This window comes from Strigops habroptila, chromosome 1 (assembly GCF_004027225.2).
Source record: "Strigops habroptila isolate Jane chromosome 1, bStrHab1.2.pri, whole genome shotgun sequence".
NCBI classification, from domain to species: domain Eukaryota; kingdom Metazoa; phylum Chordata; class Aves; order Psittaciformes; family Psittacidae; genus Strigops; species Strigops habroptila.
In genome coordinates, this window is record NC_044277.2 from 140809058 (window position 1) to 140834750 (window position 25693).

Below are 25693 nucleotides of genomic sequence, written 5' to 3' on the forward strand. Positions count from 1 at the left end.
GCCAGTCCTATATCTCTATGCCCTTAGCATCCCGAACCATTCCCTTATCCTCACACAGAGCTAAACCAGCTCTGGAAGCAAACCTTCACAGTCAACCCCACGCTCTTCAGCTGAATTATTTCAGCTGCCTCATTCCTTTCTAGCTCTTCCTGTTCCTTGTGGTATATGCTGTCACTCCAGTTACGTACTTCTGCTCTGCACAGTGGTCCATCCATCACCTGTCTGAAAACATGAAGTCTCCATCCATTTTCACCTACTGCCACCAATACCAGAAAGCATTTACAGCACACACCTGTGTCCTGGTCTGATCTCCCCTGCTCCATCCCTGGCAGTGTTCAAGGCCAGGCTGGACAGAGCCTTGGGCCACATGGTTTAGTGCGAGGTGTCCCTGCCCATGACAGGGGGGTTGGAACTAGATGATCTTAAGGTCCTTTCCAACCCTGACTATTCTATGATTCTATGGTTCTATGATTCCTAGTCCCACTATAACGTGTGTCTCTCCAGTTATCTTTAGTGACTCACCCTGTGACGTTTCACTTGTTTTTCCTACAAAATAAATCCTCGGATGAAGGCTTCTGGCAACTTCGGTGTGGTGCCATGCTTAAACATCACAGGATGGGCTGATGGTGAACTGACCAAAGTAAAAGAACCCAACAAAATGACAGATATTTGTAGGGGCCACAAGAAGTTACACATTTAAACTACTGACTATTAGCCTTAGGCTTCTGGAGGCTCACGTTTTAATGAATGGTAGCCAAACGGGCATTCCTGAATACGTCTGCCCATACACTAATTCTAGATGTTTTTATTATATTTAATCTTGTATTAAAAAAGCTAAATAACTGTGATCTGGAAGGGCTGGGAAGTTGAGGAACCACAATGGACCACAGAGCGCATTGCACACAGAGACCATCACATCAGTTCAGCATAAACAGTTGTAGCAATCCTAAAAAGACAAGGTTTCAAAAGAAATGCCAGCACTGGTTTAATCTGAGTGAAACCAGATGATGACATTTCTTCAGTTTGGACCCATTTAGCCAATCTCGACACCTACAAATCCACATTCTCCATTTCTCAATCAGATACAAACGGGGACTTTCTTGTGACGGTTGTGAATGTTTTATTACAGTCTTATCAATAAATTACTTCTCTGAAAAATCAGTTTTTCAGAACTAAAATCTAATCTGGCAGGGTTCAGTAAGTAACAAGATGAACTCAGCCATGCAAACAAAATATTACTAAGTTACTTTAATAAAATCTTATCACAACAACCTCAGGAAGAAGAGCACATACTGGAGACTTAGACAGTTAATCTTGGCTTTTTATTAATATTTTGGATTCTTTTTGTTACGCCCCAGCCTCTGGTACACAGCTGTCTTCATTTTGATGCTAGAATAGGATCTTTGGGTGCATTTATGCTTGTGATTCTTGTCGTACTTTATAGCACTGTAATAAAAATAGCACCAGTGTTCAGTGCTCACCACAGTACATCTACGCAACTGGTCATCGCACTGACTTCAGAGAAACTGAGCTTACTCCTAGACAGTGATTGCTCCCAAAAGGTCTAGCTCTGAAGTTGCATCATTTGTTTTCTCTTCAGCACCTCTTGTGATGTTTATTAAAGTAACTTTATTGGGTTATGTTGCACACAATAGGATATTCAGAATTCCATCTTGACCTTCGCAGCAGTATCTAATACTGCCCGGAAGATAACCAACAAACATTTTCTTTGTATATACAATCAGCATTCTGAGCTTGCACCTACGTGTTGACAAATGCTTGCCAGTTTCAATTACATACAAGAAAACCTAAAAACATTAAGACATCTGAAAATAAGCATTACTGTATTTTTAATGTATTTTGGATGGTTTAGCTCAACTTATTAATTACTCTTGATTTCCAGGGCTTCATTACACACAACTTTTACAAAAACATCATGTTTTAACATTAATCAAAGGTAACATTTAAGATTTTTATTGTGCAAAACTTAAGCAATAAATCTTATTAGTACAATGGGCTGAAAAAACAAAGGGATATTAAAAACAATATTCACATTCAGTATACAATTTTTACCCTTCCATCTTTTGATGTGGAATCTAGAATTCCCATCAGTAAGTGCTATCTGAAAATACCAATAGATTGTTTCACCTTTTGTTATTTGGAGGAGATTCAGAATATTCTTTTGAATTAGGTTTTTACACACAGTTAAAACAGCTCTTTAAGTTGATAAATACAAATTAAGACACTGAAAAGGGTGAAAAAATACATACTGAAGGCATCCACCTAAAAGGTGATAATTTATAGCTTATATTCAAAAATATCATTGATATTCTGATTTTCCATTTTGAACTCGAGATTTTAAAAAATAACCCAACATTTTGTTTAAAAATTATGGTGTCTGCTAATTGAAAAAGTAATTTAATTCAACAGTTAATTTTAATTAAAATCTTTAGCTTGTCGGGTATTAAGTGCTACCAGTCAAGGCAGTCACAAAGACTCTTTGATGTTTACATAGCAACATATAGATGAATATCTCCTTCGGAAAGATTGCATTTGGCTGGGAACATAATCAGAGTATTTTCTGAATATTTTAGGTATCTTTGCCTTCCACGTCATAAATACGTGCAACAATTCATTACTTTGAGAAAAAAAATGCACACAGTTCCACTCAAGCTTTAAGACGGTGCAATTATTAATTCAAATTCTTTATGCATAAAAGTATCGAGGACTCTTCAGTAGTCAATATTCAAAAGCAGATCAACAGCTTATGTAAACTTGTTAAAAAACAAACTACCATGTAATTTGGCTTTAAAGTGACAAAGTATTTTGCTTAATATAATTTACTAAGCATGTGAAGAACTAACATCAAACTACAATTCCAAAAGATGCAGAGACTGGATTATCTCTGATATTGAAATACTCAATTAAAATAGATAATTAAATAATCTCCAAAACATGTAATTATAATCTGTTACAGTGGTATATTGTTCATTCCAGTAATAATCCTTCCTATAAGGAGGCTGCATGTTAACTAAAATACACTAACCTACTGTAGTTCCCAATTAGAGAACATCGATATTCTTCCTCTGCTTCTCCTCCGCCCCAAATTTACTAAAAAGCGGACTAGGTTTTCTACCTAAAGAAAAAGGGAATTATGCTCACTATCCAGATGGCCTTCCTCTAGCTCTAATCAAAATCTTGTCAACTTACCTACAATTGTTAGGTTTAGGCTAGTAACAAATCTTGCAGTAAAGTGTTAAAAATAGTTGGAGTAACTAACAAGCCACCTTCTGCATTTTAGATCACCGAAATCTATATATAAAAATCTTTAGGGAAGCATGAGTGCTGGTGACATCATTGACTCTTACAAACTGAGCCTTCCGTGAAAGCTGCACAGATGGAAAAAGATGCCTTGAGATAAATGGAAATAAAATCCAACAGAAGAAAGATTTCCTAGTACTGAGCCCCAATTCTTTACAAACTAGCATACTTATTTCAGTGACAGACACTGCTCATTAATTTGGCCCTGTCCTCCCAAAATCAGCTTCATAAGCTGTTATCACTCCAATAATGATTAAAAAAAAAAAACAACCCACCCTCTTAAAATATGGTATATGGAGTTCTGGATTCCAAAAATAAGATATATAAGCAATTTCATATTCTTGCTATGAAACATCAACTAAAAACCAGGAATATTTACAGAGAAACCAAATTGCATTTTATACATTGTACCTATATTGATACAGTTCTCTGTGTTAGTGGAGAATTCAGCATTTTTAGAGGTTAATGTGCAAAATTCAATTGAATTTTGAAGAAAATTCCAGTTTAAAAAATTACATGTAATTTCATATATGACTGACAGGCCAATAATCTAAAGACCAATCTCAAACAAAGCTGTACAAAGTTTGCTTCAAATCTCCCTATTCCCCCCCAAAGGCACTCAGTGGTTTAAGTGTGCAAATGGCTTCTTAGAAGAAACAGTGTGCAAACAGAGCCTATTCCATCAGCTCCATGTTCTTTAGTGATTTCCTAGACAGTATTGTTATCAAACGTTATCTATGGCATGACTTTCTAAGGAACAGGAGACAGTCAGTCCACAGAATCACAGATATCTTTCACTTTCTGATTGAAGTCTTCAGGTTGATCAGCATACACGTAATGACCTGCACCAAGGATAGCCTAGAGGATAAAAAGGTGAAGAAACAGGTTAAATTCACAAGAATGTAATAAGGAAATAAATAAATACTGATGTATGTGAAGAACCTGACTTTTACACATTACCTACTTGATATGTTATTGCTTAAAAACATAAATGTCACAACTGGTACTGATTTCTTGCACCCAGCCTATGTTAATGCAGTTAGCACAACTGCTGCCAGGAGGTGGTATTGTACAGCTTAAAAAGGACTGTAAACATAAGAAAAAAGCTTTTCAAGTTCTGTTGAAGGAACTTTCCTACACAGGAAGAGCGGGTAAAACTACTGCTTATTCAATTGCACACCACACTCTCTTGAAAAAACCCAACACTATCCAAAAAGTCACTGCAAAACAAACCGAGGAGAACATGCTTTACATATCAAACTTCTGATTCATCTTCACCCCCTTCATTCTGCACTCAAAGAGTTCTGCCAGATTTCTCTTTGGTTCTGTGTTTGCATTAGAGACAGCATCAAATCATTTGTATTCTCTTACTATAAAAATCATATGGAAGAGACTAAAGAAGAGACTACTAAGATAACTCAGAAGCTTAAATTGCTGGGGATCTTCTAGATTGTGGAAGCAAATTTCAACCCTCTGAATTAACAACTACAAGTAGGGACAAGTAAAATCCAAATGATGCCATATGGGGGAGGAAAACCTCACATCTGTGACCTGAATTATTTCACAGCAACCATGTAAAGATTAAAGGCTTAAGTAACCACACACAGGTGTGTTTCTCTATTTCTGTAATTTACCATTCTTTGCCAAAACTGGTACGAAGCAAACCATCACCATAATGTACAGCGAAGGTACTTCACCTATTTTGTTACCGTTTTATAATCAGTCCAAGACTAATTTGTATTTAAATCTATTTTTCCCCTCCCTCCATTAAAAAACTCCCTTTTAAGTCTCTAACTGAAGCCCATAGAGGTATAGCTAGGTTATTACGTTAAAAAACCCCACAAACTCAAAACCCCCTAAAAATTAATTACAAATAAACACACATAATAAAACCCCAGGATCTGTACATTGTACCAAGGATGGTACTGCTAGTACCTCAGCCTCATAAGAATCCTATTCCTCCTACGGAATTTCTACCACTACAATTTACCTTTTAGAATCTGTATTTGGCTTGAGGAAATTTTAACGTGGAATACATAAAGTTTTCCACAGTCCTTTCTAAAGCCCATTGACCCGAGTGGAAAAATCTGCCTGAATGGAAAAATCTGCCTGAATGGTAGACCTTTTCTTCCTAGAAAAAGTCACTTCTTTACAGTGACTTTCGTTACAACTTTCTCTCTGGTTAAGCAGTTAAGAGACTTTCAGTCTGGATGTCAACATTTGTGCTCTTTAACGCATGTAAATAGTTCAATAATGCTATATCAAGAATATGAAGTTTTATTTGAATGATTTGTTGTAGTATACTATCAACATCACAGAATGTACACTTCTGTCTGGATAGATCTAGACATCAGTAAGAAGACAACTGGTATATTCAAACAATATTTTATCACCTCAACATTGCAATGTATAGGCATATTCAATTATCACGTCTGACTGATGTGACAATGCGTGAAGAATACTTTTAGATGCGTTTGTTTTTATAAAAATCAACAAAAAATGCAGTGTGCACATTCACATCATTGCAAGTACACACATTTTAAATGATAATGCCATAGCTCTAAACAAGAATGTACTAGCTAGGAAGACAACACTAAGTATTTTTTTTAATGACTTAAAGAAAGACACTCACAAGAACCTAAGCACCAGGTACAAATCACTCTCTCTGCAGAGAAACAAAAGTACTATACAGACAAAACAGTTTCTGAGACCCTCCTCACTATGTCATGCATATATGCAGATATTAGGACTGCTGTGGTTTAAAACACAAACCCCCAGATACTTACCAGTGACCACAAAACCCACTTGTGTTAGCACACTGTAGAGCAAAATATTTTGTAGAGCAGAAAAATGACCTTGCTCAAAGATCTAATTTAGCTTCTAGTGCTACAATAAGTTTCCTTCTTACTCTGGGAACTCAATACTCTTCTGTCTAGGTTTTCTCTGATCTAACACTTGTTTTTGTTCTCTTTCTGTTACAGAAAACAGAAGTTATTACCCCAGGCTTTAAAGCAAAGGGCCAGCACTTCCACAGCTGGTATAAAACCACATAGATATTGATTTAAAGGAATCCACACAATAAACAAACAACTGCTTTAAAAATCAACTTACTATTGTCTTCACATACGAATTTGGTCTCAGAGACTGGATAGTGCTGCCAGAATTGCCATCTATACATGAACGTGCTCCATAGACCACAGTGATAGGAATGTCTTGATCCATTTCTGGAATCCGTTGCAGCATCGGCCTTTTTGCCCATCCATAAGGGATCGTCATGTTCTTGAAAGCTGTTTCACCACTTCAATGCATTCAAAAGGGTAAAAACAATTAAATTTCCATTGGATATGCCTCTTCTCTGCTTTTTGGTAACACAGAGTGCAACAGTACACAAGGCTGGGATTTTTTACTATTAAGAAATATACATTTTCAAAGTTTGCAAGTAATTTTCAACAGAAGGAGCCCATGTTTTCACAGTACTGAGTGATAATACTTAGAAGAATGAAAGCCCTTATTTTTTAAGGGTTTTTTTTAATAAATTTTAAGAAATTTAAAATTAGTGCCCAAACTCTCAGAAGTAACACACAGGTAGTCCAAAGAAATATAGAATTAGGATAACTTTTACACTTACCAGTTTCTGGAATTCAGAAAAAGGACATTGCTATTTTTTTCTTCAATTAATACAGTAAGTGTTACAATTTCAAGAAAAAACAGCATGCACACAGTTGCCATGGCCGTTGGAGGGAGTAGCAGGCACTCTGTAAATGAGAGACAGGCTTCAAAACATACACTGGGAAACTCATACTCACCTGGGTGTCTGTACATTGCAGTGATAGATATATTCAGCAACAGTGTTATCATCAAACATCGATGAATATTTTCGTTTGAAATCTGGCCTTAAGCGCTGAACAAGGCTTAATCCTGTTAAAACAGAAAACACTATTAGGAGGAATTAGTATAGACAACTTTATCAGATTGCCAACTTTTCACTACAACCCTCCAAACTCATTTTCCCTTGAAACTCTAGGCTAAGGTTGATGACTTTTAAACCTATGTTTTGTTTCACCACTTGCATGTCTTAGGAAAACATGATGGCATTACACCAAACAGGAATAAAACATAAATATTCTTAAGGATTTTATGCTGCATCAGCAGAGGGGCAATTCAATCCCTGCTGAACACATACAGGGAACGTTTGAGAAGAGTCACTGCAGCAACAGAAGAAACATGCAAAGGGGGCCAGCAAAAGGGCTAAGCAGAGTATCTTTTTGCCACCAGTTTATTCTCATGATACCAACACTTTCTTCTTGTTCTGGCAGCACTGGGTGGGCCAAAAGCATCCCACCTTTCAGAACCAGAATACACCTTTGGAAAAGCTGGGCTGTTTTATTTCCTTAGTAAGTCTGTGCTTTCCTTTTACAGAACAGTCTTATTTTGAAGCTAGTTCATCTAACTAGTGTTTAGTTCAAAGAACAAAAGTCTATGCTGAAAAACAGGTGTAGAAATCTTGACATAAGTGTAAGACACAAGACCTGGTATAAATCAAGAGATTTAACCTAGGAAAACTATTATCTCCATGCTCTCTTAACAGCCAAATTAGAGAAGTGGGTCCCTTCAAGGACCAGTTCAGGCTTTCTAAAGTTAAGCTCCCATTCTGAACCACTTCTTTCAGGAAGAAGCCTCCCACGGCTGACCAGATGGATATTTGGGACAAGTGCCTCACCACAAGCCTGATCTTGGTCTAAGAATATGGCTGGATGTAGGACTGCAGGGGGGGTCTCATGAGAGTAGAGTAGAGAGGGACATTCCCTCCCACAACCTGCTGGACACGCTGCTGGGGATGAAGCCCAGGACACAGTTGGTTTTCTGGGCTGCAAGTGCACACTGCTGGGTTGTGCTGAGCTTCTCATCAACCAACACCCCCAAGTCCTTCTCCTCAGGGCTGCTCCCAATCCATTCTCTGCCCAGCCTCTATCTGTGCTTGGGATTGCCCCTACCTAGGTGCAGGACCTCGCACTTGGCCTTGTTGAACTTCACGGGGTTGGCACTGGCCCACCTCTCAAGCCTGTCCAGGTCCCTCTGGATGGCATCCCTCTCCTCCAGCCTGTCAACTGCACCACACAGCTTGGTGTCATTGGCAAACTATCTGAGGGTGCCTCAATCCCACTGTCCATGTCGCCAACAATGATGTTGAACAGTGCTGGTCTCAATATTGACCCCTGAAGGACACCACTCATCACTGGTCTCCACTTGGACATTGAGCTGTTGACCACAACTCTTTGAATGCAGCCATCAGCCAATTCCTTATCCACTGAGTGGTGAAATCCATGCCTCTCCGGTTTAGAGACCACGATGCCATGCAGGGTCAAATGCCTTGCACAAGTCGAGGCAGATGACGTCAGTTGCTCTTCCCTTATCCACCAATCCTGCAACCCCATTGTAGAAGGACGCACAATTTGCCCTTAGTGAAGCCGTGTTGGCTGTCATCAGCCACCTCCTTGCTGTTCATGTGCCTTGGCATAGTTTCCAAGATTTGCTCCATGACCTTGCTGGGCACAGAGGTGAGACTGGCCTGTAGTTCCCCGGTCTTCTTCTCTCCCCCTTTTTAAAAATGGGGGTCATATTTCCCTTTTCCCGTCAGTGGGAACTTCACACTATTGTTAATCTGTGCAATTATGGTGATGTCATTTCTTCCCACCTGTCCCTGGCCAAAGGCCTGGTACTATTAATGTAGACCTTGTCACAGTGATCTATGCTTTTGTAACCTTGAGATTAGACTATTGCAACATGTCCTTATGTATGCCTTAAATCCATTTAGAAAAGTAATACAGCGCAAGAGAAAATAATTCCCTTACGAAACAGTGATATAAGTCCTGAAGCAATGAAGATTTTGCAAACATTCTGCAATTTGCTCTGTTGCTTTTATTTTCTCTATAGAAAGTTCAGGACTTCTGTCTTTTTTCTGTCTGCCTGTTTGTTGTTTAGTTTTGGGGTTTTTTTTAACACAAACAATATAGCTGGCTTAGACTAAGAGTACCTGGAAGAAAGAAACTAATTGTTTCTTTCCCTGCCATGAGCATAGAAGTCACAGAATCCCCATTTCCATAACTATGGGACTGAAAGTTACCAAACTTTAGAATTCACTTTCCATTTTGGTAAGAAGTGTTTTGCCTGTGGGTCCAATCGCAAAACCATTCTCCTTCTATGGGAATTTACAGGGGAGAATGAAACTAGGAGTCAAGGAACCTTGGAACAAATTTTGGAATGAAATCCCACTGGTTTATTCTTGTAACGTTTACTGAAGACACTCTCAATTGTGAGGTTGATGTTTTACATAATGTCTATGAAAATGCTGAAAGAAATACTAACACTGAAGACTCTTGAGTTCCACAAGAAGGGTGTAGTCACAGTGACATTACTGCTGTCCTGGGGAATTTTCAGGCATTCAGCTCTAGGAATGGAATTCACAAATCCAACCTAAGCACCAAAATCCCTCTACTGTGAGCCTCATGGATGACTCTTCCAGCGAAGTGAAGGAAAACATGCAAATCAATTCACTGGAAACTACACAAAGAAAAAGATCTCTTTGGATTCAGTCTCTCTCCAAGGTTTAGGTATCTGCCTGCGAGTCTGATTAAATATCCATGCGATACCATTGTGATATCCCAAAGAACCTAGCTCTCATTTAAGTGACTAACTCATACCTTTGAACAACAGCAACTGGCTTTATACCGAGGATCGGACAGCCACGCCTGCCCAGCAGAACAAGCACATGTGCAAACAGAAGGAAATCTGGGTTTGGTTCAGTGGCCTTCATCAGGTGGGGTTTGATGCCTACCTCACAGCGGTGTTTAAACTTACCCTTCTCTAAGAACTATGCTTCACTGGTCAACAATTGCACGTTAAGCTGATGATGGAAAACTTTTTTTAACACATGGAGTCATAAATAGATGAAAAATTTTGAGAAGCACTGCCCTCCACAGCAACCTATAAGCGAGGCTAGGCTGTGGATTCTTTGCCAAGATGGGGCGTGTTTCTGCAGCATGATTTTAACTGCATTTGCTTGCTAAGGGAGACAACCTCAGCTTTGAACTTTTCCATGTGGATTGATCTATGCATGCACTTTTTTATTGGATAAAAGGCATTACATCAGTGCTTCCCACTAATATGCTTCAGGTTATTTTAGCATTCTACTTTAAAGAAAAATGGTTTGTACAAAACATGCTCCTTGTCTGAAAACCTGATTTTGTCACACTCCCTAAAACAATCAATCAAATAGATCAGCATATTAAAATATATATTTTATAGAAACAGTTTTAGGACACAGATGTGGTTTACAAGTAAACAAAGTCTAGAAATGTGACCAGTTTATCTTCAGACTGAATACTAAAAATGATGAAAAGGCAAGTTAATTGTAACATGTGAGGGGTCTCAAGGTTATCTTTTTCCAAGCCTCTCTAGCAGATACTCCTGCAGTACAGAGAGTAACAGATAATCTCCCTATCAAATGTGATGACTTTAAGATTTGATCATACTCTTTTCCCCACATAAACTAAAACCACAGTCATTGGTCACCCCTACCTAGTCCTAGTATTAGGATATATAGAGTTTAGCTAACATCTCTTCTGCTGTTGAAGAAACATAAAAGTATGCAGGCTAGACTGCCGCTGTAATGCTGGACACCAATGAGTCCCACAAAATTTGTTAGAATAGTACAAAAATGGCTAATGGAAAGAACCCAGTTTCAATTTAACTTCTTTAAACTCAGGCCAAAGACAAATGAGTTTATGAGAGACTTCTTTCAAGAAGACAACTTTCAAGGCCAGGTTGGACAGAGCCTTGAGCCACATGGTTTAGGGCAAGGTGTCCCTGCCCATGGCAGGGGGGTTGGAACTAGATGATCTTAAGGTCCTTTCCAACCCTTACGATTCTATGATTCTATGATTCTATGATTCTAACACTACCCAAATCTGGAAATCCTGTTTGTCATCAAACTGCAGTTGGAAGGGAAACTAAATGGGCTGTGACTGGAGGCAACCAGAAAAACAACCTTTTCACATTCATGTTTCTTTGTCAGGCTTCCCCAACAGATGTCCACATAATCTGTCTCATTATAACTGCAGTCTAGAATAATATACTGTAGCTTGCTATAAACTATCATATTAGTATTTCTAATAGAAAGAGCTTGCCCTCTTGTTCTACAGTTCATCTTCCCCAAACCCCTCCCACTTTCTCCTCCAGCTCTTTTCCATATGGGCTTGCAACAAAGCTTATCTTCATGTGGTATCTGCCTCATGTTTATGCTTAATGAAAACAAAAATGGTATTTAAGAGTAACTAAAACTCACCGAAGGGTCCTGCTATCCTCAGCCCAGCTAATGGATTAAATGGACTCAATATAGCTCCTAGTGCTTTGATCCAGATTGGAATCGGTCTTTCGTGTTCAGCATTGTCAGGCCTCTCTGGAAAACCCCATGGCTCCACTAAGATAAGATGTTTGACCCTGTTGGCAGAAAAAGTTCAAAGGTTTAGAGTACATTATTTTTCTTCAACTGAGTACAACAGAAATGTGTTATCTGTGGACTTTGCAACCTGTTTTAGTCAATTCTGTCATAGTGGCTTATTACCAATGTTTCTGATTCATCAATGGTTTTGCTTTCAGTTAATAATTAGAGTGACTGAATTGTAACTAATCATATGTAAGAACACCAGAAATTGAGAAGCTCATGTCACAGAGAGAAATTCAGTATTCAATAGGTACCCACTGTCACACACATTTGAGAAAAAGGCCAGTCTTGTTTCTACTTTTAAAAATCACCTAATCTATATGCTCAGTCAATATTATTTGCAGGAGCAGTTTAATTTGGGAGGAAAGAAGGTAACTGCATCCATTTCATTTAAGTAAACTTGCTAAGTGTCCTTCTTCTGCAAGCCATCTAAGATCTTTGTTCTAAGAAGTGAGGCAATTTATCTGAAAAATCATCTTATCAAAGTAAAATTTGAACTGAGAGAGGGAGTGCAAAATTAGATGTTTTCTAAGTTTATTGATTTTAAGTCATGAAAGAAATGTCAGAGAGCCAATTTATAAAATTATTACTCAAAGGAATCTGGCTACAGAGAGCTGGAGACACTCTCCAGCACACGCACCTATGAATGTGAGTCCCCTTCAAGCAAAACTTCTATTTCATCTTGATAGATTAGAATAGTCTGTTTAATCCCATAATTACACCTACTGTCCTAGATACTGCTGATTTTTGAAAAAGTGACTCCTAGCTAGAGTTTTGAACATTTAAGGTTATTTTCCATGCAAGCTTCACCATGTTTACTTTCTTCTTCATGACTTCTTTTTCAAAACCATGAGATTAGATATTTACTACAGCAGAGTTCTTAGTGCCTAAAATTATGTCAGAAGCAATTCCAAAGACTATTTCTGGACTATAACCAGTTGGGAAACCAAAAATCTGTGCTTGAAATGAGGGGTTGAAAAGGATTAACCTCTCAAAGATGCTTCTTGGCTGTCAGCTCAGTCATGAGCGTTATCTGTGCACAGCAGCAAACACCAATGGTTAAGAGAGGACTGGGTAGAATTTAATTATAAAACCAACAGGGATATATATATATATAGTATATATATTTAACTATAAACCCAACCAATTTAACTATAAAACCAACCAAGTTAGAGGCTAAGGAGCGCAAGCAACAAGGAGCCACTCAGGAAAGCCACATATTCTGTGCACAAACTATGGCACTAAACATAAGACAGCAAACACATGAATAAAATAGAGTAAGTTTTTTTTTCCCCCACGTTTCCTTTCTTAATACTTTCCTTTCTATTTGGCATTTCTCTTTTTGGTAACCAAGCCTAAAACATAACCCAGGGTAATGAGAAGCTGATCACGAGAATCATTCCAAAAGTAATAGTCCAAAGTTGCAGTATTTGAAAAATATGACACACCACCAGCTGGGGATATTCTAAATGGGAATCATTTTGGATTATTTACCTCAGACGTCCCATGAACAACTTGGTACAATATAGCAAATTAATGGATTATCTCAGCTGGGAGAAAGAGATCTGCTTTCCTAACAATATGTATCCAGAATCCTGTAAGCCTCTAATGCATTGTTAGATAATCTGGCTGAAAGCTGTACTATATTTAACACTTGATTCAAGGCTGTCCTAGGATCCTACCAGTCAGTTTGCTATTTTGATGGTGTTATTTTAATTTCAGAGGCACATTAATAATGGCAGAACACAAATCGAAGCATCCCCAAATTAATCAACCCCAACGTAGGCACAGGGGGACATGAAAACAAAGTGTCACATTCGATTTAAGTCAGCACAGGGCAGAAACACTATCCCATCCCACAGGGATAGAATAGCACCATTTACAGGTACTTCAGAGAGAGGGCTAACGAACTTGGAAGTGGTTCCTACAAGAAACTAACTACAGTTAACTGAAAGCTGGCTTATGCCCAAAAGGATAACAGGCTTACATCCCTAAAGCAGAGGATTGCATTTCTTCGTTGCACTTCTGGATTTAGACACACACCTACTTTAACCCATCATTTCCAGCTGCATGTACCAGCTGTCGTCCACTTGGAAAGGAAGAGGCAAAGTGTTTTAGGAAAAAATGATGTATAAATTTCTTTCAAAATCTTCAATTGAGGAAAAAAAAAAAGATATAAATTGATGTGAATATAAAAGAATAAGATAGGTTTTGCGTAACACAGAATCTGCCATACAATGTGGAAAGCTAACCATATTCACAGTTTTTCACAGGAGTCCACTATGTGTATTTAAACAAAAGCAATGTCCTTTTTTGATAGTGCATGACCTCAGTTCAGTTGGTGGGATCCTAGCTCATCAGGGGCTATATAACCAGACTATATTAAAATAAAAAAAAAAAAAAAAAAAAAAAAAAAAGAAAGGACAAATTACTAGTTTCAAGGGAAAAAAATGGATTAGCTGTTGGCCATGGTATCATGCAGAAAAAGCTGATGAAATACAATTACACGACTGCTGCAGCTGGGTTGTTTTGCAAAGAAGAACTATGAAGTGGTACACAGACAATTTAAATGAAACAGTGACTAAAATCATTTTTACATCACCATGCCAGCACCAGGCCAACTGCTAGCATATAGGCGTAAATTACCTAGGGGAATTACTTTCAAAAGTTTCAATGTTATCCATAATAAAGGGAAGACTGGCAGAAACAGGCCTATTTTCCCTTCACAAACTTGTGTTTGATCAGAGATGTCACAAACATTCACCCATAAATACAAAATTTGCTATTTCCCCTTATAACATGGCAAGGAGGGTACTTAACACAACCAAAGAGGTACAGAAAAGTACTCAGAAAAGCATGTTCACCATATGTACTCATTTCTATTCACCTGGGAACAAAACATACAATAAATACTACAGGCTTAAAATCCATTATTAAGTTTCCTTAAATCAGCATAGTCATTTACTTAATCTATAAAGAGCCTGATGAAATAAAATCTGTGTTGAAATCACTAGTCAAATACAGAAAAGGAATTTCTTCATTCCTTTATTTTCACATACCTTGATGGGTATTTTAATGAGTAAGCAGCAGCCAGGAATCCACCAAGGTTGTGTCCAAGCAAGATCATTTTTTCTAACCCCACCTCCTTTCTCCATTCTTCTATGGATTCCACAAACTGATTTTCTGCTTCCTGAGCATCAGCGTTGAAGTGTGGTCTACTGCTCCGTCCAAATCCCAAGAGGTCAAAAGCATGAACGGTCCTGTTCTCACAGAGGTCTTCAAAATTGAGAGCCCACAGTCCAACACCTCCTCCAAATCCATGCAGGAGAACAAGCGGAGTTTTATGTGAAAGCTCCGGAGAGAATGACAGTGTCCATATCTTATTTCCATTAGGTAGATACACATATCGTTTGTCATATGTGCTTGCAATACCTGAAGAGTAGGAAAAAAATGATGTTGCCAAATAAAATACAAAGTACATTCCACAGAAATCAGTTTTAAATAGGAGTTCTCTTTCAAAAGAGAGAGCCTACAACCAAATATCTAAATAAGGGAACAATGAAAATCTAATTCTAAACCTGTTTATTTTACCACAGTGTAAAAACCATATTTAAAAACTTCTTTGATAGTACTTAATGTAAATTTATAGAAAATCTAGATTTAAGATTTGTATTTGTATTTAAGATGTATATTTATAAATCTTATTAAAAACTAAAGACTTACATTTCAGCATTTTGTCCTCAGCCTCTTTAAGGTGTTGTAGCGATGTGGGACACCAGGCAGGAAGCCAGCTGAATAACCATCCTAACCTACAATAGGAATACATAATAAAAAATTCCTGAGCAAGCTGGTATTTTTTTGCATCATTTGATGCTTTGAAGACATTTCTGCTGCTGCTCTTCGTAGAAGTACCCATGTGAATCACACGCCTTGCAGGACAAGAGTGCAGTGAGAGGGGGTTCGCTTTCTCCTGACTTTTATGAGGTGGTGTCAGGCTCAGGGGTGTTCTCCAAACAGCCTGCTGTTTCTCCACTGTGTGTTCCTTATCAGAGCGTACCTGATCTATCTCCGTCAGAGCAGGATTCTTCTGGGAACCTGGAGACATGAGCCCTCATGCTGACCCGACAAGCCTGGCAGGATATACAACACAATCATTGGGGGTTTCCAGTCTCAAGTTCCCTTGGAAGTCTGCCTGCATGTTACCTTACATGAACCTACTATTTCCAGAAAAGTAATAAACCGTGCGCTCGCCAGCCTAACCTCAACAGACTTATTCACTAGGTGAATTTAAAAGGTGAAAAATAAGCAGGTTTATTCCAGCAAAGCAAAAACCTAGGGTCTTAGTTACTAACTTAGAAACAAACTCCCAGAGGAAAACAGCACAGCAATATCAATTCCCCCAACAGAAGCTGCTTTTCCAGCTGTCAGTTACTATCTTGGTAGCATTAGCTTGACCATGAGAGCAGAGGGAATGACTCAGCTAGCAGCATTGCCTCCCTGACAGTGCCTCAAAGGACACAGCAATCATGTCCTTGGTGCTAATTTATCACTTGTTTTCAAGGTGGAATCCTCTTTTCCCCCTCTTGCCTGTTTTTGAAGTGGCTCAGACTATTAGTGCAAACATTGCTACTGCAGGACCTCAGACCATTCCTCACAAGGAAGAGAAAAAGGTCACTAAATTCACAACCAACTTTCCTTAGCACTTTTTTTCCTACACTGAACTGCTTTTCAGTTAATTACAATATTTTCAGGACTGAGCACTGTATTAGTTGTACACCAATTAATGTTAAATGACTATAACCTTGCTAACATCCAATTTTTTAGAGCATAAACAACACATCAATAACAAATTACAGATCTGCCCATGAAGTTCCTTACCCAAAGGACCTTCTCCCCACATTTCGGGAGGCTGAGCTACTCCAGCTACATAGCTACTGAAGTTTATGATACAATATGGAAGGTTTTCTGGGGATGCACAATGCAATCACAAGCAGCACTGTTCAGATTCATAGAAACATATTAGGGGATCACAAGACTGGGAAAGGATGGTTGTACGTCCTTCCATGCCACGTCCTCGTGCAATCTAAGAAATGAAGAAACTTGGCATCTTACAGAGATGGGCATCCAAGTGTTTTGTTTCCACATTAATCTCCACATTTAAAAGTAAGATTTTTAAGAGGTTAAAGCTGGCAGCAGCCAAAAGCAATTTCACCAGCAAGTAACTGTGAAATCTGAGTTTAACAGTATCGCTAGTTGTGTCCAATGTTATGAATTACTCTGGTAAATTATTAAACAACAGCTATGTCAACACCCTTCTGAAGCAAACTTTCTGTTAGTTCTATGCTCAACCAGGCATTTTCATTCATAACTTTTGGGTTAGAAGCATAAAAGACAGTCACTATTTCACCAAGCCAAAACTATCTGAAATGTTTCTTCTTGGCAAAACCACTGATTTAGCAAAGAAACTTCTTTAAAGAAATGTATAGCTGCAACATGCCAAGAAGACAGTGCACAATGAAATAAAAATGAAATCTACAGTTCAGTCCCAGAACTTTATTTCCAAGTCTTAGGGAGACACCTGGATACTGAGAAAAAATATTTAGAAAGTTGTATCAGAATGGGAAAGTTGGAACAGATGCCCATTCTTTCTTGTTAGTTATCAGTACTGTTTATAAATACTGAATCATCACACACACGTATAGCTTGACAAATACAGTCAGCAAGCTGAAATGCTTAAAATAAAAATTACGTTTGCAATTGAGTCATTTTGTACTTTCTGAACTGAAAGAGTAAGTGAAGAATGCTTTCTGTCAAAAAAGTGGCCGCTTTCTGGAAACGTATTTTATGAAAGAAAATATTTAGTTCCCTATATTCAAGGCTTGATCCTTTATTTTTCCTCTCCTCCTTCAAAAAATTATTTACCACACTGCTAAACGTTTTCTGCTTGTGGAGAACAACCAACTCTTTAATCTATTTGAATCTTTTCTCTGACAGGTTTGGAAGACTTGAGTGTAGCTGTATCATTTATTTTGTATATCTTTGCTAAATGTGTCTTCTAAATGCAAACAAGAATGTCAATTGCTTACACGGCCTATCATTTTTATTTCTGTGATGTAAAGTTAAAACAACTATGTAATGTCAAAAAGAAGCAATGGACCTTTCAAGACAGTGTGCTCACCAGCAATGGAGATAACATTGAAAGAAATGGAGATAACATTGTATGAAAGAAAACTAAAGATTTCAGAAGTAGTTTCACACTGTAAGGGAGCTACTCACTGTGAGAAGAGGCAGACCCCACGCTGCTCTCATCACCTACCACTTCCCAGATGCTTCATTTCCATCTTTCTTTTTACATAAGAAATCTCAGCAGTGGAATCTTGTATTTTGAGAGCCTGGCTGCTTGCTGTATCAGAAAGTGTGAAATAAATCTGGCAACTGACAGCCCAAATTTCTATCATTTTTATACTGATTGCACATGTGGGCGTTACACATTAAATTACTAGTGAAATTTAACCTGTATATCTGTTTGTGGCCAAGCAGTAACAAAAACCAGTGCAAACATCCATGCTAAAATAAGCTATAATCAGTAGGGCAGATCACGCCATAGAATGTTTCCTCGAATCTTCTCTCTGGGGTCAGTTACACTTTTCCACAGCACCCTGAAGAAGTTCGGCGTACTGGAGGCTGCTGACCTGCCAAGTGCTCAAAGAAGTCACTCTCTCTGCCAACAGACCTCAACACTTCTTGTGACACGCGTGGGACAGGAGACCAGAAGGTAAGGAAAAGCCCCAGAGACACCCACTGAATGGCCTTGGATATGGAGAAAGTCAAGGTTATTGGTGTGAGGCTAGCAGTGAGACTACCAATAACCTATGCTGGCAACCAACCAGAGTAATAAATAATGAAAACAAAAGGGGCACAGGCACAGACATCCGACAGTATGGAGCTTTAACTGCTATGTGCGGGGACCAAGCCACCAGCCAGGACGTAACATGTAGACTGGCTGGGCCATGTGGCCTGTTTCCCTGGGTCCAAGAATAAGAAAGGATAAAAATAAATGTTTAAAAATAAATATTAAAAAAAAAAATAATGATTACTATCTTTAGACAGCTAAGGAGTAAAGAATAACTGAATATCATGTAAAATGTAACTAAGGATAATACTGCTTTTCCTTAGCTGCCTCAATGTTAATTTGAATCAAGAACTTGCTGTAACAGCGCCGCTTACGTTGCCCAAAGCTAACTTTCGAAAGAACTGAGAATCAAGTAGAGGCAGAGACCTACTGAACCTGACTCACCCATCCACCTCCACTAACTAGGTCAAATTGGATGAAGAATGGGGCTAACAGATAACTCAAAAACTACCATTCTGTCAGCTAGATTAATCCTACTTATCTTGGTGAGAATTGATAAAATGTAAGACAAGTGTACAGATCTGTAGCCAGTTATAAATTTGACATACTCCACAAAAACCTCATGAAAGCTTAGATAATACTGAAGAACTGAAAACATCTATTGTAACACAGGTATGCACTCAAACAGCTGAACAGGCTATCGATATGACCCGGCAGTGTGCGCATGCAGCCCGGAAAGCCACCCATATGCTGGGCTACATCAAAACATAGCTTGCACAGAGAAGCTGTGGCTGCCATATCCCTGGCAGTGTTCAAGGCCAGGTTGACTTGAACTTGGAGCAACCTGGTCTAGTGGAAGGTGTCTCTACCTATGGCAGAGGGTTGGAACCGGATGAGCTTTAAGGTCCTTTCCAACCCAAACCATTGTGCGATTCTATCTGGTATCTGGCTTGCTATGTGGATTTTAAAAATGAAACTTTACTATATAAAGATGTTCAGCAGAAGTTGCTTATAACTCTAGGAGATATAAATGTACGTACATGGAGCTCATTCTCTCACTTTTCAAGCTTACAATTTACTTACATTAGAATTATACGAGCACATGGCTTACAAGATGTATTAAGTTTAAAGCCATTCAACAGAGACATCTTCCCATGTACACCACCATTGTAGAGCTAGCTGTAATAATCCATGGAAACACTGCTTGGCAAAAAAGCAAACCAAAATAACCTGTAAGCAACAAAACTCCCCTAAATCAGAGCAAATGAAAGCAACCAACACTATTTGCTACATGATGGTTTGTCAAAAATTGCTGACCCACTGAGACAGGACGTGCAGAGATCTTTCTGCAGTGTTGAACATAAAATTGGCTTTTCACTAAGAATTCTGAAGTTAGTATGGTAATCAAAACTCCCAGTATAGGCCAAGAAACAGGTGTTGAAAGGAGCACCAGTGACAGAAGTGTGGAGAATAGACCTTCCTGTCATGAAGATTATATGGACTTAAAAACAATGACATCAGCAAGGAAGGCAGAGCTCAGGGTATACAACAATTACACAATAACTCCCAGAGGATTACAGGAATGTAACTGAATGCACGAGCAACAGAGCTGCGTGTCTATTTCTGTCTTGCTCTCAGTAAACAAACATATTTAATATTTTTAATTGAATTTTTGCAGACAGTGTTGCAAACTACCAAGGTTTTAGCTAGGGAATAAGCTCCCAAACTGAAAAAGCTGAAACACTGAGTGAACTCACTTGTAAACCATTTCAAGCTTTACCCTTTACCCTGAAATCTTGTCAGAATCAAGTTGATCTTTCAAAACCCCTAATCCCCTCCCCTTCTGACTCTCAGAAGTAATTCCAGCCATTTATAAGGAAGGGAAATAAAATCAAATTGATGGAGAGAATTTGTTGTACTGTTTCTGCATTGTGATTTTCAGGGCCATCCAGCTGGTATGGCAGTTATGAGCGTCCATCAATTAGAGCTAGCCCCAAATTAAGAGAATCTTGCACTATAATAGAAAAAAACAAGGATAAGCTAATATAAAGCCTTCTCAGACTCTCCACTCTTGTTTCCACATTAAGTATTTTTGAAGTACTGTGCTAGCAAAGGAATTCAGAGCTCCCAGTGTGTTGAACTCTAAATATAAACATCATAAGGCTTACTCTTCTAAGGTCACCCATAACCCTATCACATAAACACACTTACGCATTTTACTTCAATGAAACTCGTCATATAGTTAAGTGCTTTACTGAATTGTGGTTATAGTGCGCAGAGTTTTATAAAAACAAAACCTAAATACTTAAATATTACTATTAGTTTGTAAGTAACACTTAAAGGAGATCAATAACTAAAAGAATGGAGCAACCACCCGCAGGGAAAAGCAACTCAGCCCTTTCAATTGTTAGAGAAATACCAAGAATGGGCAAAACAGGAGGAGTGAAAAGGAGCATCAGGTATTCATAATGGGGCAAAAGGCCAACGTATCAAATTTAGGGGTGAAGTGCCACCATTAAATCTGTTTTACTATAATGCCCTAAGTAAAGTCTCCAGTTAACAGCATTTTGTAAGGATGGATGTTTAAGCGAAATAATGAGAGGTATCCTTTATCAAATATATATATTTTTTTTAAAGAGTAACAGAAGAAATAAGACCGTTTACTGAACGTTTTCTGCATTTTCCTCAGCATCAGCAGTAGTCTACACAAAGCCTAACAGGTAAGTGGGATGTAGTTTTCAGAGCAAATTCTAATTCTGATTACTAAATTTCAAGTTTACAGGTAATAACCTGAAACAATACTAAGCAAAAAGAACAGTCAAGGATGACACAATCAAATAGGACTTCATGTGTCAAAATGTCAGAGAAAAGAGCGCATTTACATCTGGCTAATTTAGGCCAATGACAGGGTTAAGCCTGCAATACCAGAATACTTACTGCTGTTTACATGACTATGGCAAAAATTAATGCTTTTTTACTAACATGTACCAGCAACACTACCATTACAAAAGCCCTCCTCTTTCAGTAAAGAAAAATATCTTTTTTTCCAGCATTTTTTCCAGCTATATCCAAGTTCCATCTTGTTCTCAATTTATTCCCAAGAGAATTTCTCTTGAATGTAGATTGTTTAACAAATCACTGGGAAAGAAATACTTTGGGGAAAAACGCAATACACAGATTTCAAACTAGTGTGTGAAAGAACAAGCAAACATGTTTCCAAAACTCCAGTAAACTGAAAAGTAAACTTGAGGACTTGCAGAAGTGGCAACTATTTTCAATTCAAAGAAGTTTTTAAATTATTATATATTGGAACTGCATATCTCTGAATCAAATTTGATAACATTTTTCTGTTTGGTAACACTATTAAATGACTGATAACGATGAGAAATTTAAAATGCATAAGGTAGTATCCCTAAAATTAGGATGTCAATCATTCTGGATTTAATTTTATGAACAGGTTCAAGTTCTGCATGGTTTCAGCCAAGCCAGCAGGCTCTTTAACATTTCAACAGCTGTAATAATCCAAAGTCCAAGAAAATTACACATTCAAGCCTAGTACTAGTTTAAAGAAGGAATCTTGCGATGAGAAGGAAAGTTGGGATGGAGAAAGTATTAATGTAGAGAAGTAAATAAAATATATTCTTAAAGAGCAAGATAAATATTTCTAAAATGAAGTGAAAACTATAAAGCAAAGCATATTTAATTGAATATGTCAGAATGCGTTACTGATTAGCGTGAAAGAGGACTCAAATTTCCTAAATAAATAAGGAAAGTTTAGGAAATTAGAAAACTATGTTTATCTTGTGAAAGTAACATGCTTGGCATGAAAGTGAGAACAAGATGCAACAAATAAATACATATTAGACTTAAACCTTTGACAGAAGTAGTTGACTGCAGTTAATATTCAGTGTTAATCTGTTAAGTCGACGAAAGCCAATTTATAAAATGAGAAAGAGAAAACACACAGAAGTCCGTGTGTTAGTCCAACTCTGAGAAGCACACAGCTTCTCTGTTTTTATTCCTGCTGGTGTCAGGGTGCGGTAAACTGGGTGATGCAACGCCTGAATCCCAGGCCATCCTCACTACTAACAGATCAGATCTAAAGCTTACTCCATTCTGCCAATTCAACTGTTTTGTGGCTCCTCTCTCTATAAGGTTTGTGAAATGATTCAGCTTTAAAAGAAACTATGTTTTAAACCTGGTAATTATGGAGATCCAGCTAGAGAGAACCCAGTTAACCGGCAGACCTATGGCTAATGAAGTAGGAAAAAAAAAGATTGGCAAGGTGAAGGATGACAAGCTGTTAAGTCAGTGCTGCCACTGACAGACAGTAACATGCAATCATGACCTCGGTCACTCTAGGTTAAACTGGGCACAGATCTCTCAGGATATGGTTTCATGAGAACTTTAAGAGCATAACCAATTTTAGGAGTCCTTTTAGTCCTTCAACCCTGCCTCCAAAGAGCAGCATGTTCTTTAGTGCTTCAGTTTTCCAGGAATAATTAGTACAGTCAAAATGATTCAAGCATACACGATCTGTGTACAGTAACTGTTATTGCAAAGGCCGTGTATCCAGAGGCAGAGCTCCTGCATGTACAGTAGAAGTCAGACGTAGTAACTACAACAACAACAACAGCTTGAATTAGATGTTCCTAGGACCAAAATTAGGCCCTGGCAGTTTTAGGCAAACATCTGCAGAAGAAAAATATTCCGTGTTTCACTTCATAACCATTGCATGAAAAGACCAAAAATGTTGTAATTCTCAGGGAAACACCTTGAGGAGCACACTAAAGAGGCAAGACCCAGAAGCAATAATGAGGAATATGGTATGAGAACAAAAAGCCCCAATTCTTTAACAAATGTCTATTTACCATTTTCATGAGGTGACAAAAAATGTATGAAATTGGTGTGAATGGGTTAAAAAGGAAACAAGTGGTTTTTTTTTTCCCCAGATGACATTATAACCCTGCCTACAATCTGTTTAGATGAGTTTAAGAGCCAAGATATTCCATGCAATTACATGTTGTGAAACTCTCAGATACTTCAACAATATTAAAATAGAATGTTTTGAAAACCTCTGCATATTTCTAGGAAGTGTAAGGTACATCAGCCCCATTCCAACAAAAAGCCATTCCAACAAAATAGGTTATTGCAGAATATTGCTACACTAGGTCAGAGGTAAAAACAATGCATTCCTTATGTACTTACTGCATCTTGAACTCTGTATTCAGAACACTCAACATCAGAATTAATGTAAAAATTCAGAAGCAAATTTTGTTACTGTCTCTATATTCACAGTGCTACAAAGAACTATCACTTATCAAAATTAACCAGAGAATGTAAATAATGAATGTAAATCCATAACCAATGAGCATCTTCTGGCTATTGTAGTGATACTGAAGCTTACCGGGTTACTTAAAATTCATTTGAGCAACCTGAGCATTCACGCACAGAAGACCTACAACTTTGCTCCCTCCCATGCTGAACCTCAGCCACAGGCACACCTTGCTGTATGCTGTGCATCATTGCCACCCTCTCCCCATCTTCTTTTCTGCCTCCCAGTATTGCCTTTAATGTCTTTTGTTATCCATATGTATGCTTTTAATATGTCTTTGTCATTTATTCCATCCCCCTTCTAGCTATACCCAAAGGTGTCCATTTCAGGGCACGTGCTTCTTCAGTATGTGCCACAAGAATTAAGTTTATCCATGGACTGCCATCCAAGCCTGCAACCTGTATTGCTCGCACTGCTTACAAAGTAGCTGTGTTAGCATGCAATGCAAGAAACCATTAAGCATGTGTGCAATAATGAAGAAACCATGTGTGGACATACAGCTATTAGTCATTCCTATTACTGTTCACTGCTACAAATCTACAAAAAAGAACAGTGCCCTACTGTCCTTCAAAACATCACAAAGTCTTCTCCATGATCAGGTTAAAGTCAGGCCACAAATACAATACAGAGCAGAGAACTGATTAATTCTAACAAGCTTTCAGAATACTGTTCTTCCCTAACTTACCACACACTCTTTAACATACAGGCAGTTCCCCTTAAAAACTTTACAGTCCACTACCTGCTAATAGAAACCAGCTAAGCAAGCCCTCTCTTATCTCCTTCCATCTCTTCTAGGGACCCATTATTTTATATTTTGATTTAAAAGCTAAAATCAAACAGTCTAGAGAAAAAATGTGCTGGCAACTACAGACCAGGTACAGAAGAACACAGAATATAGAGATAAAGATGCAGATGCAGAAGAGAGGGAAGCGGGGAGGGAGCTGCACAGTTCCACTAAAGCTGCTCAACCTTGTGACAGATCACACGTGCAAGACACAGGTTCAGTACCACCGAGGAGCTGCATCCCTCTGCCTCCTCCACAGTAAACTCACATCTGATACAACTTGTCATTGCCACAGCTGTTTCTATAAACAACACACTGCATTAAGAGCTTACTAAGAAAAGCATAATTAAAATAAAGAAACTGAAAATTGCCTCTTGGTGTCCTTCAGATGTTACGTAACTTTCTACTACTTTCATTTTATCCATCCACCTACTGATGTACCCCTGCTGTCCTTCAGACATTGCATAACCTCAACCTTGCTTAAACTTTGTCAGCCTTTTCACATGTACCACGCCAGAGGCCTTCCATTCCAGACTGTCCCTGAGTTCCGTCAAACAAGATGGAAACAAGAACAAAACAAGGCACCTCTCATACATCTGCCTCACGGCCCACCCACACTTCACCCCTTTTATCTTTGTTCATATTCCCTTGTGTATTATGCACAATTTAGATCACAACTTAAATAGGAGATGGACGTTTGCATTTTACCATAAGGAGCCATATAAGAGCACAGCTGAAAGACTATCTAAAACACATTATTATTTCCCTTAGCTCCAAACATGTTATACACAAAGTCAACTCATATTCGACTGTGAATACACACTGAAGATGGGTTGTTTCACTGCAGATCGTAAGAACAGCTTCTGCGTTGTGTTCCTTACAGTGACTAACTGTTAC

General features: G+C 38.3%; 1 protein-coding gene across 1 annotated transcript in view; it reads right to left on the minus strand.

Annotated features, from left to right (window-relative positions):
• Positions 1-1303: 1303 nt before the first annotated feature.
• Positions 1304-25693, minus strand: part of ABHD5 (abhydrolase domain containing 5, lysophosphatidic acid acyltransferase) — a 31279-nt gene continuing 6889 nt past the window's right edge. The window contains exons 2-7 of the mRNA XM_030498301.1: positions 15548-15633; positions 14884-15256; positions 11666-11820; positions 7128-7239; positions 6433-6619; positions 1304-4179 (exon numbers count right to left, since the gene is read on the minus strand). Coding sequence (XP_030354161.1) covers positions 4090-4179; positions 6433-6619; positions 7128-7239; positions 11666-11820; positions 14884-15256; positions 15548-15633 — 1003 coding nt within the window. The 3' untranslated portion in view covers positions 1304-4089. The remainder of the gene's footprint in view (positions 4180-6432; positions 6620-7127; positions 7240-11665; positions 11821-14883; positions 15257-15547; positions 15634-25693) is intronic.